At 42.9% G+C, this 18,957-nt stretch overlaps 2 protein-coding genes across 15 annotated transcripts in view; one reads left to right on the top strand and one right to left on the bottom strand.

The window, feature by feature from the left end:
- The window catches only part of GTF3C1 (general transcription factor IIIC subunit 1), a 79,332-nt gene extending 70,876 nt beyond the window's left edge, over positions 1–8,456 (bottom strand). Inside the window, exons 1-3 of the mRNA XM_038420683.2 lie at positions 8,236–8,456; positions 4,669–4,878; positions 1,800–1,976 (exon numbers count right to left, since the gene is read on the bottom strand). Coding sequence (XP_038276611.1) covers positions 1,800–1,976; positions 4,669–4,878; positions 8,236–8,456 — 608 coding nt within the window. The remainder of the gene's footprint in view (positions 1–1,799; positions 1,977–4,668; positions 4,879–8,235) is intronic.
- A 78-nt stretch (positions 8,457–8,534) lies between these two features.
- Positions 8,535–18,957, top strand: part of LOC119863013 (katanin interacting protein) — a 166,660-nt gene continuing 156,237 nt past the window's right edge. For 8 of the 14 annotated variants that reach the window (XR_006274744.1, XM_038420688.1, XM_043493805.1 and 5 more), the window contains exons 1-2: positions 8,665–8,765; positions 13,028–13,104. Coding sequence is in view for 11 of the 14 variants with exons in the window: in XM_038420688.1 (XP_038276616.1) it covers positions 8,673–8,765; positions 13,028–13,104 (170 nt within the window). In the remaining 3 variants the exon portion in view is untranslated. Of the gene's footprint in view, positions 8,766–8,884; positions 9,225–11,394; positions 11,435–13,027; positions 13,105–18,957 lie in introns of those variants that run through there. The other 6 variants (XM_038420691.2, XM_038420689.2, XM_043493808.1 and 3 more) reach the window with 5 other exon arrangements.

The raw sequence follows: 18,957 nt of genomic DNA, 5'->3' as shown, positions 1-18,957 counted from the left end.
AATTACAGACAACAAAAAACAGGGTCTTATAATGGAAAGCATAGCTCTATGTATAATTAACATCCTGCATAAAAAACTTATATTTGCCTGGAAGTAGAAGAAGCAGGTGGAAGCTTTCTTTAGACAATGTAGGGCCATAAAAGCCACATTTCTGCCTAACTTAGGCTTGCATTTTAAATAAATATTAAATTTCAGAACCTTTTACACCTTTCCAGGTCTGCAGACAATTTCAGTGTCTGAGCCTCCTAGGTAGGGCCCTACCAAACTCATGGTCCATTTTCGTCAATTTCATGGTTGGTCAATTTTAGGATTTTAAAAATTGTAAATTTCATGATTTTACCTATTTAAATCTGAAATTTCATGGTGTTGTAATTGTAGGGGTCCTAAGGCAAAAAGGAGTTGTGTGTGTGGGGGGGGAGGTGGCAGGGTGTGTCGTAAGGTTATTGTAGGGGGGGTTGTGGTACAGCTACCCTTACTTCTGTGCTGCTGCTGGTGGCGGCGCTGCCTTCAAAGCTGGGCAGCCGGGGAGTGGAAGCTACTGGCCAGGAGCCTAGCTCTGAAGGCAAAGCTGCTGCCAGCAGCAGCGCAGAAGTAAGGATGGCATGGTATGGTATTGCCACCCTTACTTCTGCACTACTGCCTGCAGAGCTGGGTCCTCAGTCAGCAGCCGCCACTCTCTGGCCGCCCAGCTCTGAAGGCAGTAGCATAGACATAAGGGTGGCATGATATGGTATTGCCACCCTTACTTCTGTGCTGCTGCTGGTGGAGTGCTGCCTTTGGAGTGCAGTGCAGTAGTAAGGGTGGCAATTCCGTGACCCCCCCTAAAATAACCTTGTAATCCCCGCTGCAACTCCCTTTTGGGTCAGGATGCCCAATTTGAGAAACGCTGGTCTCCTCAGTGAAATCCGTATAATATAGGTTAAAAGTACACAAAAGACCAGATTTCGCTGAGGGAGACCAGATTTCATGGTCTGTGACACGTTTTTCAAGGCCGTGAATTTGGTAGGGCCCTATTCATAAGCAGAAACAGTATGAAATTAGCATGGATAGCAGCAGTAAAACTATAGAAAGTCTGAACATGGCAAGAACCATGCCAATTTCATGCTGCTGCTTGGCAAAACTAACAAAAACAGTAGAAGCAGGGAATTAAACTATTAATAAGGATAAGAGAAAGGGATAGGAGACTACAAAAATTGGAGTCTTGAACAGAGGGGTAGAGTAGCAACAAATGATCTGGGTAGGGTGGAGCTTCAAGTTTTCCTATCTAGTAGCTGGAAACTAGAATAAAGGAAGCAGGTCCCAACCAGGGTTCAGGCACAACAGCTCGGCAGAGACCCCCTCACCATCCCCTTCATATCATCTGGGGGTAGGTGAAGGGAGAGAAGCAGCAACTGGGTTTCTAAGTTGCACACCTGGACTTTGCAGCACGTCATCTTCATGTTTTGTATCTAGCTATAGCTATTAGGATCAGTCCTCCACATGAAAGTAACCCCTACATATAAGCAGGTTAGGATAGGAAATTAAAATACCATCTCCAACTGAAACTGGAGGAGGAATTTAAAGAAAGCATAAAGTAGTTAACCAAATGGGAATTTGGTAAAGACACAAGGTTAATAACTATTTTGGTGAGAAAGTACCATGAAATGTAGTTACTACAAGCCGTAAGCTGGCATCTCAAGCAGCACAGGACCTGCAGAAACAAAGTGCCTATAATACTGTGATGACACATTCCTGATGAATGAAGCCTTGTCTGCAAGGCTTTGATTTACTTTATAAACAGCAACAAACTCTATACTTACTTGAAAGCGCCACTGTGAAGGTCTCTCTGAAGTTCCCCTTGCCATCTAGCACGACCTAATCGCTCCAAAATGCAGTAGGAGAAGTCTGGGAGTTTTAAATCTGGATCCCCCTCCCAGCCAATTAAAGCCCTGTAGCGCAGAACCTGTGAAGCAACGATGACTAGTTTCTCCCCCCACCTACAAAGCAAACAGCAAGAGATGAGAGGTTAATTTCCCAGAACTCCTAAATTTAACCATTTCCCCACCTGCTTCCTTTTCTGAGCGAAAATGATTATTGAAGGGATTACTTCAGCTGATGATTTAGGACTTTCCTCTTCATGATTGCACATAACACCCATTAACATTACAAACGATTATCTGTAACTCCAGAAAAATACTTCACTAGCACCAAGTTTGAAATTTAGGAAGTTGTCGATTGAACTGCCTGCCTGGCTCCTATCCAAACCTTTCTCACCTTCCTGATACAGAACTGAGGTATGATCCTGTTCTCAACCACTATCTCCATATAGGATGAGAACTGCAACAACTCCACAATAGGCTTGATATTAGGCAAGTCAACTGACATCAGCAATAACAAGAGGCTTGTTACTCCGAACTGCTTTCACAACACTGTTTTAAGTGCTGAACTGAGGGACGGAAAAGATCAAATTATTTTTCAGGAATTTAGTAAGCCGCTTAGGCTTGGTCTACACTTAAAAGTTAGGTCAACATAGCTACAGCACTCAAGGGTTCTGAAAAATTCACACTGTAGATGCAGCTAGGTTGATGGAAGAATTCTACCTTCGGGAAGTGTCTACAGCATGGCACTAGAGCAGCATAGCTGCAGTGCTGTAGCACAGGCATGGGCTTAGTGAGCAGTATTAAAAGAAGTAACCTTGCAGCAGGAACTGGTGATGGAGCTTTAGTTATAACAGGAGCAGTGCACACATACAAAATGATTAGCTGCTTGGTGCATATAATACAGCCCACAGGCTCCCCAAGTGCTGATAATGCAGTACATCAAAAGAGAAATCTAAAAAGTTCCAGAGCAACTTGTTTTATCATGTTTTTAACACTGAATAGCGGTAGCATTACTAAATACATGTGTGTTTTACTCCAAACAATTGTCAAAGGAAAACTTAGACTTCTCCACTGTACTACCAGGGATATGTAGTACCTTGGCAGCACTGAGAGATAACTGGTTGTCCCGAGACTATGTTCATTAGAAACATTTAAAGAAAAAACTTCAAAAGCTTGGGTTTGAAAATCTATATATCTGGTTCCCAGGTTAAATTCCTCAATTGTTAAAATGGAGAGAAGCTAAGCTGACGGTAGGCCAGACAAAGGGTTTGGGAGGCTCAGTGCAGACAGAATATTCAGAAGTTTAACCAGCAAGCTTCAAATGATTTATCTTGTTTATGTACAAGACTTTCCCAAGGATTTATAGTTTGGCCAAATCTGGCCAGAGTTCCATGAGGAAAGAAAAAGATGCCTCTCGGTCCCCCTGCCAAATTTCAGATTCTCGTTCCAAACCAGAGATGTGCTAGAATGCTTTTAATATTTTTTCTGACCATTTTTGAAATACTTATTTTCCCAAAACTTCCTCAGAAACTTTTACCTGAAATTTCTAAAAAAAGTGACCTGAGATGGACACCAAACAACCCAAGGTGGGTGAGATCATTTATTTATTGGACCAACTTCTGTTGGTGACAGGTTTCAGAGTAGCAGCTGTGTTAGTCTCTATTCGCAAAAAGAAAAGGAGGACTTGTGGCACCTTAGAGACTAACAAATTTATTTGAGCATAAGCTTTCGTGAGCTACAGCTCACTTCATCCGATGAAGTGAGCTGTAGCTCACGAAAGTTTATGCTCAAATAAATTTGTTAGTCTCTAAGATGCCACAAGTACTCCTTTTCTTTTTTCTTTTGGTGAGACAGACAAGCTTTCGAACCAACAGAAGTTGGTCCAATAAAAGATATTACCTCACCCACCTGATCTCTCTAATATCCTGGGCTACAACTACTACACCAAATAGCCCATACAGTTGGTAAATTTCAGCCTAAACAGTTAAAATTTGGCATTATAAACAACTGAAAGTGGAATTATAATGGGAAATGTTAGGTTAATAGATTCACAATTAGAACCCCTATAATGGTAGAAAATATGACCGCTTGGATCAGTGATATCTGGATGGGGAAGGTACAAATGTTTACAATTATTTGAAGACTGTAGACACCAAAGAGGAAGAGGAATTGTTTAGGGTGAAACGGGACAGGAAATAGAAAGCAGAGTTTACAATAATTGGAATGCAAGACCAATGGATGCATTTAGATCTGATGAAGAAAGCTTAGTCACTCATATATGCCTTTGATGAATGTGGTGAAGGAGGGATAGCTTGAAACCCCATGCCTCTGAAAATCTCAGTTCTCATTTTTGGAGGATGCACCAGAATTTTGTATACTGCTGCGACAGAAAATCAATGTTATATTGAAAACAATGTTTTGTTTTTTTTTTTTTTTAACAGAGACTTTCCTCCATTGGTTTATATATATCTAAAGCAGCAAAGCAATGCCATATTAAATCATGGAGCCAGCAGGGATGTAAATATTGTTAAAAGTTAACCATTTAAATGATTAAATGATTAAAATTGTATCATTTAATTGGCTAACCGATTAAAGGGAGAGCTCCCGGCTGGTGAGGCCCGGGGTGGCCCAGGGCTGGGGGTTAACGGTTAGGGTGGGTTAATGGTAAGATTAATGCTTACCAGTTAACCAATTTAATATTTTACATCCCTAGGAGCCAGGCTCAGCTCTTCTTAAAAGGAGCTGTTTCCAAATAGCAAAGCATTGTAATTTAAAACGAAACACCAACAAATACTGAAATCTTACTCACTTTTCATAGGCTTCTGTGTAGGCATAACAAGGCTGCAAATCCTTTGTCCTAATTTGATCAGTACAATTTAGTCTCTCCTTAAAATATTTGCATGAACCCTGAATGCCATCCTTATTATCCAAAATCATATGGACAGGATAAATATCATCTAGAGGGACAGGATCTCTTTTAGTTTCCAGTATTCCTGTTTCAAGATCTATTTCTTCATACCTGAAATAAAAATGCAAAGAGAGCCAATATTTAAAATTGTAACATTCACAAGACAAAAACAACTTAAAAGCTGAATTTAAGATTGCAGCTACATTTCAACTGGTCTCCAGCAAATGTCTTGGAAGAAAGCTAGAACTAAAAATCCTTCAAATCTCAAAAATTAGAAAGCCAGGAAATGCAGAATTAGAGTTGCACTTCTCAAACAAGGAATCCAAATATGTCAACATTCAGAGCATAATGCAAAGGCTTTTTCTAAGGAGATGGGAGCAAAGTAAGAATTTTTAGCATAAGTGTGTCAGGAGGGTCATAATATGCACTGATCTTGCTGAATTTGAATGTACTTTTATTGATTTGAACATGTACCATAAGTTTTAGACAGGCACATTGAATTAATACAGCACTTGACTGTTTTTCAATACTTTTCAAAAAAAGTTGCAATGCTTTTTATTTTCTGATTATTTTGCAATAAGACAATCGTACAGAAACTAAGTTTTTGCATATTAATTTTGATTTATTTACAAAACCATTAAAATAGTGCAATTCACAAATTATTTCTAGTTGTATAGTTTTTGACAAACACAGGAGAGAGTTGTGTGCTACAACATATTAGTATACAAAACTTATGTTTAGTAACAATTAAGGTTACGACAGTCCATACCTCACCCATGCTTTCTTTTCCATCTTGCCCACAACACTGTAAATAACCCATTCCAATGCTCCATAAAGCCTTCACTTCTCTCTCCAACAGATACCCAAAAGTAATACATACCACAGCTTTATCAAACTTTAATTCAAATGCAAAACCTTAAGCTACCTCATCTGCTTTTATAAAATTGTATCAAAAGATCAGTAAATCTGACTATCATATATTGCATGCATTCCGGACATTAACAACCTTAACAGTAGTGTTGTAGTGTTAAGGCGGAATAATCATGCTATCTCTCCACAAATAGATCAGCAGCCCCCTGACCTTCATATCCCTAGTTTAGGTTATTTGAATTACACAAGTAATTATTAGCTCCTTCCAGACCAGGCACTGGAAAATGATTTGACACAATTTTCCACTGGTTTACACAACTGTTTAGTAGACAACAGCGGAATCCTGTATTCCAGGAGTTCTCAAAATGGGGTCGGGACCCCACAGGGGGTCACGAGGTTATTAGATCGGGGAATCACGAGCTGTCAGCCTCCACCCCAAACCCCACTTTGCCTTCAGCATTTATAATGATATTAAATATATTAAAAGGTGTTTTTAATTTATAAGGGGGGAGTCCGCACTCAGAGGTTTGCTATGTGAAAAGGGTCACAAGTACAAAAGTTTGAGAACCACGGCCGTATTCTATCTACACTTGGGAGAGGAGTCATGCTGCAAGGCAGAATGGTTCAGTGGTTAAAACGGGTTTGTCATGGGTTCTGGGCCTGCAGTGATCTTGCATAAGCTCTCTCCTTAATTTTTTTTTTTTTAAATAGACAGGAACGTTCAGGAGCTCTTCCTTAACTATCTCCTATGTTTAGATTCATAGTCTTAGTCAATAATAGCAAATTGCATGGGAATTAACAGCATTTAGAAAAGGTGAGATTTGAACTCCCGGTCTCCTCTCCCTCAGCTCTGGGAGCTTTCCCTTAGATAGACAGGCTTGTAGTGTCTTTCTTCCCCAAAAGTTAATGATAGTGTTCACACCACAACATTTATTTTTCGTTGTTGAGTTAAAAATTAACAACTTCAGTTTGGCGCACTTATTTGATGTTATGGCTAAAAAGTGACAATAAAACACACTTTACAAACACTACTGACATATAACTGATATTCTAGGTACAGTAGAACTTCAGAGTTCTACTGTACCTCAGGAATGGAGGTTGTCTAACTCTGAAATGTTCTGTAATTCTGAAGAGGTTACGGACTTCAGCCACATGGGAGGGGGAGGGCGGTTGGGGCTGCAGTCAACGGATGGGTGTGTGTGTGTGTTGGGGGGGATTGGGTAGTGGGGTGGGCAGGACTCTGGGGGAGGGTCATGGTTTCTGAGCCTTGGGGAACCAGGGCTCCGGGTGGAGGGCTCAGGGCTTCTGCCCCATGGGAACATCGGGGCTCAGCGCTTTAGACCTGTGGGGAGCGTTGGGGCTTCAGCCCCGCAGCTCCGTTCCCAGCTTCAGCCCCGCTGGGGGGGCGCCAGGGTTTGGGGCTCCTCACGGCACCGCTCCCAGCTTCAGCTGGGGGGGAGGGGGAAGGCGCACTGGGACTCGGGGCTTTAGCTATGCGGGGAGCCTTGGGCCTGAAACTGTACCCCCCTCATAGCTAAAGCCCCAAGTCCTGGTGCCCCCTGCGGGGCTGAAGCTGGGAAAAGAGCCGCGGGGCTGAAGTCCCAAGCCCCAGCACTCTCCCCAGTCTAAAGCCCTGAGCCCCAATGCTCCCGCGGGACAATAATAGCTCACCTTAAGGGATCACTCTTGTTACAGTATGTATGGTAATGCCCATTGTTTCATGTTCTCTATGTATATAAATCTCCCCACTGTATTTTCCACTGAATGCATCCAATGAAGCGAGCTGTAGGTCACGAAAGCTTATGCTTAAATAAATTTGTTAGTCTCTAAGGGACCACAAGTACTCCTTTTCTTTTTGCGAATACAGACTAACACAGCTGCTACTCCGAAACCGGAACTATAAAAGTGAGGGCAAAAACACCTCAAGTCCCTCTCCTTATCCATCTCTCTCCTTTTCACCTAAGAGGACAAAAGAAACAACTGTTGGAGTTGGGAAGCAGATCCTGTACTGAGAGTTTGGTCAGCAACATTACTGAAAACACATTTGTTAAGGTTAGTACTAAGAAACATGTTATATGTATTTCTGTTGTAACCATTTCTGACTTATACCATACACTTGTACTCACAAATTATCTGCTTATAGTTAAATAAACTGGTTTATTCTTTAATTAAAACTAATCCAGTGTTGTGCATTGTCTGGATAACTTCATTTAAGGTAGCAAACTGTTGCACATTGACCCCCATAGCGGGGGATGGACTGTATGAGAGAGGGCTGGACAGTGCAGAACACACGTTCTTGGGGGGAAACCCCAGGCATGGGAGTGTGTTGGGGTCACAACGCAAGTCGAAACCAGATTGTGTCTGATGTGTGACTGGCAGGTTGCAGCCATACTCAGGGTGTAACCTGCATACTGGAAGGATGTGAGTAGCTGGGGGGGGGGTACAGCAGCAAAGCATTCTGAGGCACCCAAGTTTGCAGGGCAGGGGAAGACACAGCCTCTCGACGGTTTGGACTGCGCCCCGCCGGCCCCACCCCCGCACTCCCCAACTCACTCTACTCCCCCCCTGCCCTGCCCTACCCTCACGGCCGCCCCTCACCGATCGTGCAGGCGAAGGGGGGGCCGCTCCCGCGGTAACAGGTAGAAGCTGAGGCCAGGCTGGGCGCTCAGAGCAGCCCACAGGAGCTGCTGGGTGGCGGGCTCCAGGGGCAGCGGGAAGGGCGGGACGCGGCTGCTCAGCCGGTGCCATAAAGTGCCCAGCGTGATCCCATCCAGACCCTCCAGGGCCACCTCGTCCAACAGAGACCACAGCGCCTCCATCCCGCCTCCACTCACTGCGCCTGCGTCACCGCCCTCCGACAGACCCGACGCCGATTCGATGAGCTCCACTGCGCCTGCGCATCCTCATTTTGCGTCGCAGAGTCGCTCCGGAAGTGAGGTTTGCTAGTCGTCAGTCGCGACGGTAACCAAGGGAACCGGTAAACAGGGAGGGCGGCAGAGCTGTCGGTGTCGCCGCTGGCGGGAAAGAGACACGGTATGGGGCGGGGCGGGGCGGCGCGGCTCCGGGGTGAAGCAGCGGAGGAGTGGGGACGGGGTGGCTCCGAATTGAAGGCGGAGTACCGGCCTAGGGTGAGCGGGGAGGCCGGGATTGTTGGAGCGGGGGGAACGATGCCGGCCGGGATGGGGTGCGGGGAGACCCGGCCGGGATGGGGAGGGGCGCCCGCCGGTGGGCTCTGGTGCTTGTGCGATGAGGCCGCAATGTAGCAATGTTTGTTCTAGCCCCACCCGCCCTTGCCCAGGAACAGCGATCGGTGTTCAGCTTAAAAAGCCAGGCTGAAGAGTTGGGTCTTCGCCTCTGCCCCACACAGCCGCTTTCAAGGGGCTCTTACAAGACCGTCTCCTGCCTGCTGACATGTCAAAGGTCCAGTTTCTAAACAGCACTGTGCGTTTAATATCGACATGGAACGAAGGAATGTCTCTTTACTGAGCCGGTTCTATTACGGACAAGTGTGTTGTGACTCGTTTTTACAAAATTGACTTCCCAAACTATCCTGTTGAAGTTATAGAACAGGAAAAAATAGAAAAAGAGTAAGAATAAGCTTGTTTTGGAGTAGCTAATGTGAATTATAGTGTTCATCTGTTTTTATTGTCAATATAATGTATGAATTGTAAAGTTAGTAGAAACCGTAGCTCTGTTACCTTGGCTGATCGTTTCCACACCTTTTAGAGCAGTGGTGAGCAACCTGCGGCCCATCAGGGTAATCCGCTGGCGATTTGTTTACAGGTGGTGGCCAGCCCGCTCGGCTTCTCGCAGCTCCCATTGGCCGGGAACGATGAACCGCGGCCATTGGAGGTTGATGTAAACAAACTGTCTCATGGTCCGCCAGCGGATTACCCTGATGGGCCGCAAGTTGCCCACCACGGTTTTAGAGGTTACGTGAGCAGGAGAAAAAAAGAGGTTTTTTCCTTTCCCTGTTTTTCGTTTATACTAGAAATCAGGTCTTATCTCATACATGTCTACACAACAATCTTAAATCGACCTAGGTAAGGTCGATTTACAGCCACTGCAGTAATTACTGTGGTGGCGGATGTCCACACTGCCCTCTTTCTGTTGGTGGTGTGCATCCTCACCACGAGCACTCCCACCGACTGAAGAAGAGGCAGGGTGGCCTTGAGAGCCAGGGCTTTCAGCTCTGTGCAGCTTCCCGCTGGGCTTCTCGCCTTCCAGTCCCTGTTGGAGGGCGGGGGAACCACTTGCAGCTTATCATGTCCAGCAGGGAGATCCACACCCAGTGTCTAGTCAGCTGCCGTGCTCCTGGCAGGGAACCAAGAGCCCAGGGGGCAGCTGGGCTCTGAGCTGGGAGTGTGAATGCAGCTGGGCTCCCTGCCAGGAGCAGAGAACCTGGACACTGGAGGGTAGTGGGGGCTCTCAGTGGGGAGCTGGGACTCTAGGGGGCAGCAGGGCTTCCAGTGGGGAGTCCAGGCAGCAGCCCAAGCCGGGAGCCTGGCTGGCAGCCCAACTTGGAGTGGAGACGGGGCAGCAGCCCAGGTGGGGAGTCAGGCTTTCTTGTCAATTTCATGGCTCTGAGTGGCTCAGAGCTGTGAAATTGACAAGACAACCAATAGCCCATGTAAGTAATGCAGTGTTTATATTGACACTGCATCGTCCTAACTACACCGACATAAGCTCTACACCTCTCATGGAGGTGAAGTTTTGATGTTGGTTTCATAGGGCACTTACACCAGTGGGAGCAAGGCTGTAGTGTGTACACTGACATAGTTGCCTTATGTTGATCTAACTGTATAGTGTAGACCAGGCCTAAGATGTCTTTTCTGGAAGATTGAGTAGATAACTAATGAACTGGGAGGATCATATTCACAGATATTATGCAGGCTAGCAAAGTCAAGAAGATATCGTTTATTTTTTATAGGAAACTATATAAAATCCTTATTTCAGTGTGCAAATTAAGCTTCTCAATGTGTAAGTAGTCAAGTGGTTTATATGTATATAGAGGCTGAAGGGAGTAAACTTTTACTTTATTGACATGTATTAGAGATGTATCAGAAGTATCATCCTATACTGTAATTGTTGAGAAAGACCTGGTAACTTGAAATATGTTCTTGTAATTTGTATTCAGCTGTCAGCCTGAACCCTAACTTCTGCCTTATTGTATCCTTCATGTGCACATCTCTTTAAACCTCCTAAGAAAGAAACACAATGAATATTCGCAAACAGAAAAGAAGTACTTGTGGCACCTTAGAGACTAACAAATTTATTAGAGCATAAGCTTTCGTGAGCTACAGCTCACTTCATCGGATGCATTCCGATGAAGTGAGCTGTAGCTCACGAAAGCTTATGCTCTAATAAATTTGTTAGTCTCTAAGGTGCCACAAGTACTTCTTTTCTGTTTGCGAATACAGACTAACACGGCTGCTACTCTGAAAACAATGAATATTGCATCAATTCAAAGGGAAGTACTGGTTCCCTCTGACAGCCAGGTATGAGAGAAATGGGGAGCATTTAAAATGAAGTTTACTTTACGGGCCTGAACTAAAAGCTGGTTTAATGGTCCCAGTTTATTTTCTTAGGAATTTAAAAAGAGAAACAAAGTAGTGTTGTGGGGGTGGAGGATTGCTACTGCCTCCACTCCCCAATTAGCCCCTTTCCAAGTTGTGATGCTACAATCACTTTTAGCTTTCACTTTTAATTGGAAAAAACAAAGCAAGGTGTTCAGTATCATCTTTTAATTATAAACAGAGTTGTAATTGGCTGCTGGACCACAAACTACTGCTGAAAGGTTAGCATTTATTAACTTTTCTCTACTGATTTGTTTTATTCTTCTGCTAGTATATGTTTCTTAGTTGAAGAATACTTTGCATAACCTCTTAATTCTTCCCCATTCCAAAGTAATTGTTTTACAGTTTAAAAATGAAAAGAAACTCTGTAAATGAGATTAAATAACTCAGAAAGATTACTCTAATAACAATAAGACACACTAGAGTATGAATTAGTTTGCCACTGATGCACTGGCTCCTCATAATACACATGAGGTCACCAGCTTGTAAAAGTATATGTTCGTGTATTTTCAGTAGATGTTCTAAACAATCTCACATTTTCTGTTCTGAGGACCAATTCAATTCTTATTAAAGTCAGTGGAACAACTCAGATTGACTTCAGTGGGAGTTGAATCAGTCCTGCTTAGTTGCTACGTAACACTGACAGACTCCGGTTGTCGTCAGGCAGGATGGAACCTGGGACCTGTGGGGCTAAATGCATCAGCCAAAAGCTATATGGCTGTTAACTAAGTCTGTAGAGCAGACTTATTAATCTCTTTCTCTAGGTGGTCTTGGTGCCATTAGATGGGACAGAACACCTCACGCAGGTGGTGTGTAGGTTGCAGCTACATGCTATGATTCCACTGGGAACTGTAAAAAAACAAATCAGACTACAAAGTCCTTATACTGTATTGTCAATTGAGATAAAATACAATTGTTTTTCAAGTTTAAAATTGTGAAAATATTTCTGGTGCTTCTTTTTTTGTTTACTATAAATTCAGTGTATTCAATTCACTGTTTTATTTTATGAAAACTCCTATGTTAAAGCAGCAATTAAATAATACATTCTTGCAAAGTAGGTCAGTAATGTGAGTTATTTTAAGAAAATACACTGTGCAGTAACAAGTGTGAATTATTTAATTCATGCCTTGCAAATTGAGAAATCTCATAGTACATAGAGGAGGAAAAGATCTATTAGTTAACAGCTTGTATATATTGCCTTTTGTTATTCCCCTTTCCCTAAAGGTTGTTTACGTGTTTGTCCTTAAATTGCGCATCCTCTTGGAGCAGGGATGTTACTACTTAAGTGTTTGAAAGGCATCTTGCACATAGTGGGCGGTACCCCAAATAAATAATTACTTAGGCTGTGTCTACATTACAGCTTATGTCGGCATAATTTATGTCCCTCAGGGTTCAGGGAGTGAATAAATCACCCCTCCCCCCCGAGAGACATAAGTTTACACCAACATAAGCACAGATGTGAACAGTGGCTTCTCCTGCTGACATAGCTACTGCTGCTCGCGGGGGCTAGAGTAGTTAAACCAATGGGAGAGCTTTCTCTCATCAGTTTAGAGCAGCTACATTAGAGAGCTTGCAACAGCACAGCTGCATTGGTGCAGCTGTGCCACTGTAAACTTGCTAGTGTAGCCGTACCCCTAGTCTATCTTTTCAGGAGGTAGTGCAGCATTGTTTTATTTAAAACCCTCAACAGAGGAAACAATGTTCTTCAACATTAGAATATAGCCTTTTTCTTTATTACTGATGCTCAGAGACTAATCTTTGTGTTCTGAACCCTTTCCTTACTCTACTACTCCAGTTATATTTTCTTGTTTCAGGTTTACACTAAGGACATGGTGACTGACTTTGATGAGAAGCATGATGAATATTTAATATTACTTCAACAAAGAAACCGGTAAGATGTAAGGTCACCAGCACTTTTCATATTATGGAAACTGGGCTAATACTTGTACTTATTCACAGTATAAAAGTGGACAGTGGTACAGAGTCTGGGTAGAGGGAGAGTGTCAAAATCTGGGCTCCAGCCCAAGCAGGAACATCTAGACTGTTATTTTTACTCCCATAGCACAAGCTGGAGTCAGTTGACCCAGGCTCTGAGACTTGCTTTTTCTTTCTTTCTTTCTTTCTTTTGGCAATGTAGACGTACACAGAGTATTCACTTTATTGAAAAATGAAAAAAAATAAATAAACACTTACTTAGATGATTCTGCTTGTGTAGCCATTATTTTCTGTATTTCTCTTGTTTATTATCACTAGTGATATAAGCATGGAAACAGGACTCTTGTTTCATTCTCCACCCAACTTTCTTTTTGTGACATCACATTCTTCTTCACAGCAGCTTATTGTGTTGTCACAAACATAGCCTAGGCAATGGCAGCATCTGGTAAACTCTTATAGACCAAAGATCCTGTTTCCATGCAGATATCTCCAGTAATAAAATGAATGAAAGAAAGGAAAGGGCAAAATGTATTTGGGTCTTCAACCCTATAGTGTTCTGGAATCACAAGGGATGTGCCTCTTGGCCCCAAGCTTGGCTGGATCAAGTAAGTGTTGTTTACCTCTTCACATAACACAAGAACCAAGGGTCACCCAATGAAATTACTAGGCAGCAGGTTTAAAACAAACTGAAAGAAGTGTTTGTTAATACATAGAGTTTAGTAGCAGTTGGGGCTTGTTAGCTTTCTTTTCTGAAGAAGACAAAAGGAACAGGAGATGCCCTGCTAGGTGCTTCTGGGATTGGAACAGCCAAGCTACTAGACAGGGTTGAGGAACCCTGCTGTGACTTGGACTTCGTTTAAAAAGACTTTGGGACAAAGAGCAAGAATATTGATTTGTTTTTTCCTATATGTCAAGAAAGGGAGTTATAGACATCTTTAAAAAGAGTGTGCTGTGGCTTTCCCTCATGGTGTTACAAGGGATGTTATTGGTGGGGGGAGTGAGCAGCGTTGCCTTGTTGTGGAGTTTTCCTTTTCCCCTTTTTCAAGACTATGATAAATTTTGTACAAAGTATGCCTTGTGAGGTATCGATTGAAAACTCATCATTTGCTGATCATTATTGTCCTGGTAAAATATGTGCGGCGACACTCTATGTAAAGTTTACAATTCTACTGTATGACATTACTGAGACATATCCAAGTTTAGAAAAGTAACCACAAACCAGTTCCTCAGAGACAAAAAGTTAGCAGATGCCTTGGACAGATGTCAACAAGATCAAATGGACTATCACTTGGTTAATTGGCTATTCTTTGGCAAGAGAGAGGATGTGCATGAGAAATTAACCTGTTGGCAAAGAAACAGCTGGAGGTTCCTGTCCCCACAGACTTTCTGTTTCCCGAACCCCAGTTGGAGATGATTCTCAAAGAAGAGGAGAAATATAAGAAAGGGTAACAGATGCTCCAGGTTATTCCTCCCTTTCTTTCTACCCACGGTAGCCGCAATGCCTGAGAACAAAGAAACAGCTTTAGGATGAGGAAACGATCCTTTCTGAAAGGAATTCAACTTGTAAGACTGCTAAAGCATGTGGTGAGAGAGATTTTTACTTTGAATTAACTTAGCTTGTTAAGTTAAGAACATAAGAATGGCCATTTTGGGTCAGACCAAAGGTTCATCCAGCCCAGTATCCTGTCTACCGACAGTGGCCAATGCCATGTGCCCTAGAGGGAGTGAACCTAACAGGTAATGATGTAGTGATCTCTCTCCTGCCATCCATCTCCACCCTCTGACATACAGAGGCTCAGGACACCATTCCTTAGCCATCCTGATTAATTAATGGACTTAACCTCCATGAATTTATCCAGTTCTCTTTTAAACCCTGTTATAGTCCTAGCCTTCACAATCTCCTCAGGCAAGGAGTTCCCCAGGTTGACTGTGTGCTGAGTGAAGAAGAATTTCCTTTTGTTTTAAACCTGCTACCCATTAATTTCATTTGGTGGCCCCTAGTTCTTATATTATGGGAACAAGTAAATAACTCTTCCTTATTCTCTTTCTCCACACCACTCATGATTTTATATACCTCTATCATATCCCCCCTTAGTCTCCTCTTTTCCAAACTGAAAAGTCCTGGTCTCTTTAATCTCTCCTCCTATGGGACCAGTTCCAAACCCCTAATAATTTTAGTTGCCCTTTTCTGAACCTTTTCTAATGCCAGTATATCTTTTTTTGAGATGAAGGGACCACATCTGTACGCAGTATTCAAGATGTGGGCTTACCATGGATTTATATAAGGGCAATAAGATATTCTCCATCTTATTCTCTATCCCTTTTTTAATGATTCCTAACATCCCGTTTGCTTTTTTGACTGCCACTGCACACTGCATGGACGACTTCAGAGAACTATCCACGATGACTCCAAGATCTTTCTCCTGATTAGTTGTAGCTAAATTAGCCCCCATCATATTGTATGTATAGTTGGGGTTATTTTTTCCAATGTGCATTACTTTACATTTATCCACATTAAATTTCATTTGCCATTTTGTTGCCCAATCCCTTAGTTTTGTGAGATCTTTTTGAAGTTCTTCACAGTCTGCTTTGGTCTGAACTATCTTGAGCAGTTTAGTATCATCTGCAAACTTTGCCACCTCACTGTTTATCCCTTTCTCCAGATCATTTATGAATAGGTTGAATAGGATTGTTCCTAGGACTGACTCTTGGGGAACACAACTAGTTACCCCTCTCCATTCTGAAAATTTGCCATTTATTCCTACCTTTTGTTCCCTCTTTTAACCAGTTCTCAATCCATGAAAGGATCTTCCCTCTTATCCCAGGACAACTTAATTTACGTAAGAGCCTTTGGTGAGGACCTTGTCAAAGGCTTTCTGGAAATCTAAGTACACTATGTCCACTGGATCCCCCTTGTGCATATGTTTGTTGACCCCCTCAAAGAACTCTAATAGATATGATCTCCTTTTACAGAAACCATGTTGACTTTTCGCAACAATTTATGTTCTTCTATGTGTCTGACAATTTTATTCTTTACTATTGTTTCAGCTAATTTGCCCGGTACTGACATTAGACTTACCGGTCTGTAATTGCCAGGATCTCCGCTAGAGCCCTTCTTAAATATTGGCATTACATTAGCTATCTTCCAGTCATTGGGTTCTTTTTTCAGAGTAGCAGCCGTGTTAGTCTGTATCCGCAAAAAGAAAAGGAGTACTTGTGGCACCTTAGAGACTAACAAATTTATTTGAGCATAAGCTGTTGAGAGCTACAGTTCACTTCATCGGATGCGTGCATTGGGTACTGTAGCTGATTTCAAAGACAGGTTACAAACCATAGTTAATAGTTCTGCAATTTCACATTTGAGTTCTTTCAGAACTCTTGGGTGAATGCCATCTGGTTACTGTTAAGTTTCTCAATTAATTCCAAAACCTCCTCTAGTGACACTTCAATCTGTGACAATTCCTCAGATTTGTCACCCACAAAAGACAGCTCAGGTTTGGGAATCTCCCTAACATCCTCAGCTGTGAAGACTGAAGCAAAGATTTCATTTAGTTTTTCCGTGATGACTTTATCGTCTTTAATTGCTCCTTTTGTATCTCGATCATTCAGGGGCCCCACTGGTTGTTTAGTAGGCTTCCTGCTTCTGATGTACTTAAAAAACATTTTGTTATTACCTTTTGAGTTTTTGGCAAGCTGTTTTTGGCAAACTCCTTTTTGGCTTTTCTTATCACATTTTTACATTTAATTTGGCAGTGTTTATGCTCCTTTCTTTTTACCTCACTAGGATTTGATTTCCACTTTTTAAAAGATGCCTTTTTCTCACACTGCTTCTTTTACATGGTTGTTAAGCCATGGTGGCTCTTTTTTAGTTCTTTTACTGTGGTTTTTAAATTTGGGGTATACATTTAAGTTGAGCCTCTATTATGGTGTCTTTGAAAAGTGTCCATGCAGCTTGCAGGGATTTTACTCTAGTCACTGTACCTTTTAATTTTGGTTTACTCCTCATTTCTGCATAGTTCCCCTTTCTGAAATTAAATGACACAGTGTTGGGCTGTTGAGGTGTTCTTCCCACCACAAGAATGTTAAATGTTATTATATTATGGCCACTATTTCCAAGGGGTCCTGTTATAGTTACCTCTTGGACGAGATCCTGCACTCCACTCAGGACTAGATCGAGAGTTGCCTCTCCCTTGTCAGTTCCTGTACCAGCTGCTCCAAGAAGCAGTCATTTAAAGTATCAAGAAATTTTGTCTCTGCATTTCGTCCTGAGGTGACATGTACCCAGTCAAATATGGGGATAATTGAAATCCCCCACTATTGAGTTTTTTATTTTGATAGCCTCTCTAATCTCCCTTAGCATTTCATCATCACTATTGCTGTCCTGGTCAGATGATAATAGATCCTTACTGTTATATTCTTATTAGAGCATGGAATTACTATCCATAGAGATTCAATGGAACATGTGGATTCATTTAAGATTTTTATTTCATTTGATTCTACATTTTCTTTCACATATAGTGCCAGTCCCCCACCCCGCACAACCTGTTCTGTCCTTCCGATATATTTTGTACCCTGGAATGATTGTGTCCCATTGATTGTCCTCGCTCCACCAGGTTTCTGTGATGCCTATTATATCAATATCCTCCTTTAACACAAGGCACTCTAGTTCACCCATCTTATTATTTAGACTTCTAGCATTTGTGTACAAGCACTTTAAAAACTTGTCACTGTTTATTTGTCTACCCTTTTCTGATGTATCAGATTCTTTATGTGGATGTTTCTCGTCTGATCTGGCCTGTACTTTGTCCTTTTTCATCCCCTCCTCCTGACTAAAACCTAGAGAATCTCTATCAATAGACTCTCCTCTAAGAGAAGTCTCTGTCCGATCCACGTGCGCCTCTGCAGCAATTGGCTTTCCCCCATCTCTTAGTTTAAAAACTGCTCTGCAACCTTTTTAATGTTAAGTCCCAGCAATCTGGATCTACTTTGGTGTAGGTGGAGCCATCCTTCCTGTAGAGGCTCCCCCATCCCAAAAGTTTCCCCTAATAAATCTAAACCCCTCCTCTCTACACCATCATCTCATCCACGCATTGAGACTCTGAAGCTGTGCCTGCCTACCTGGCCCTGCTCATGGAACTGGTAGCATTTCTGAGAATGCCACCATAGGGGTCCTGGATTTCAGTCTCTTTTCTAGCAGCCTAAATTTGGCCTCCAGGACGTCTCTCCTACCCTTCCCTATGTCATTGGTACCTACATGTACCACGACCACCGGCTCCTCCCCAGCACTACACATAAGTCTATCTAGATGCCTCGAGAGATCCGCAACCTTTGCACCAGGCAGGCAAGTCACCATACGGTTCTCCCAGTCATCACAAACCCAGCTATCTATGTTTCTAATGATTTGAATCTCCCTTTACTAACACTTGCCTTTTCCTAATGACTGGAGTTCCCTCCCCCGGAGAGGCAACCTCAGTGCAAGAGGATACCCCAACATCATCTGGAAGGAGGGTCCCGACTGGAAAGATTTCCCTCTGTGCCCGTTGACTGCTCTCCTTCCCTGGGCCTTTCATCCTCCTTAACAGCGCTGGGGCTGTCTGACCGGAGGTGGGACAAATGTACAGTGCCCCGGAAAGCTTCATCAACATACCTCTCTGCATCTCTTAGCTCCTCCAGTTCCGCCACCCTGGCCTCCAAAGCCCGTACACAGTCTCTGAGGGCCCGGAGCTCCTTGCACCGAGTGCACATATACACCACATGCCTACAGGGCAAGTAATCATACATGCTATATTGAGTGCAATAAACAGGATAG

The sequence above is a fragment of the Dermochelys coriacea genome, chromosome 10 (genome assembly GCF_009764565.3).
Source record: "Dermochelys coriacea isolate rDerCor1 chromosome 10, rDerCor1.pri.v4, whole genome shotgun sequence".
NCBI lineage: Eukaryota > Metazoa > Chordata > Testudines > Dermochelyidae > Dermochelys > Dermochelys coriacea.
The sequence above is the reverse complement of the archived record's forward strand: the minus strand, read 5'-3'. Positions and strand labels throughout refer to the sequence as shown.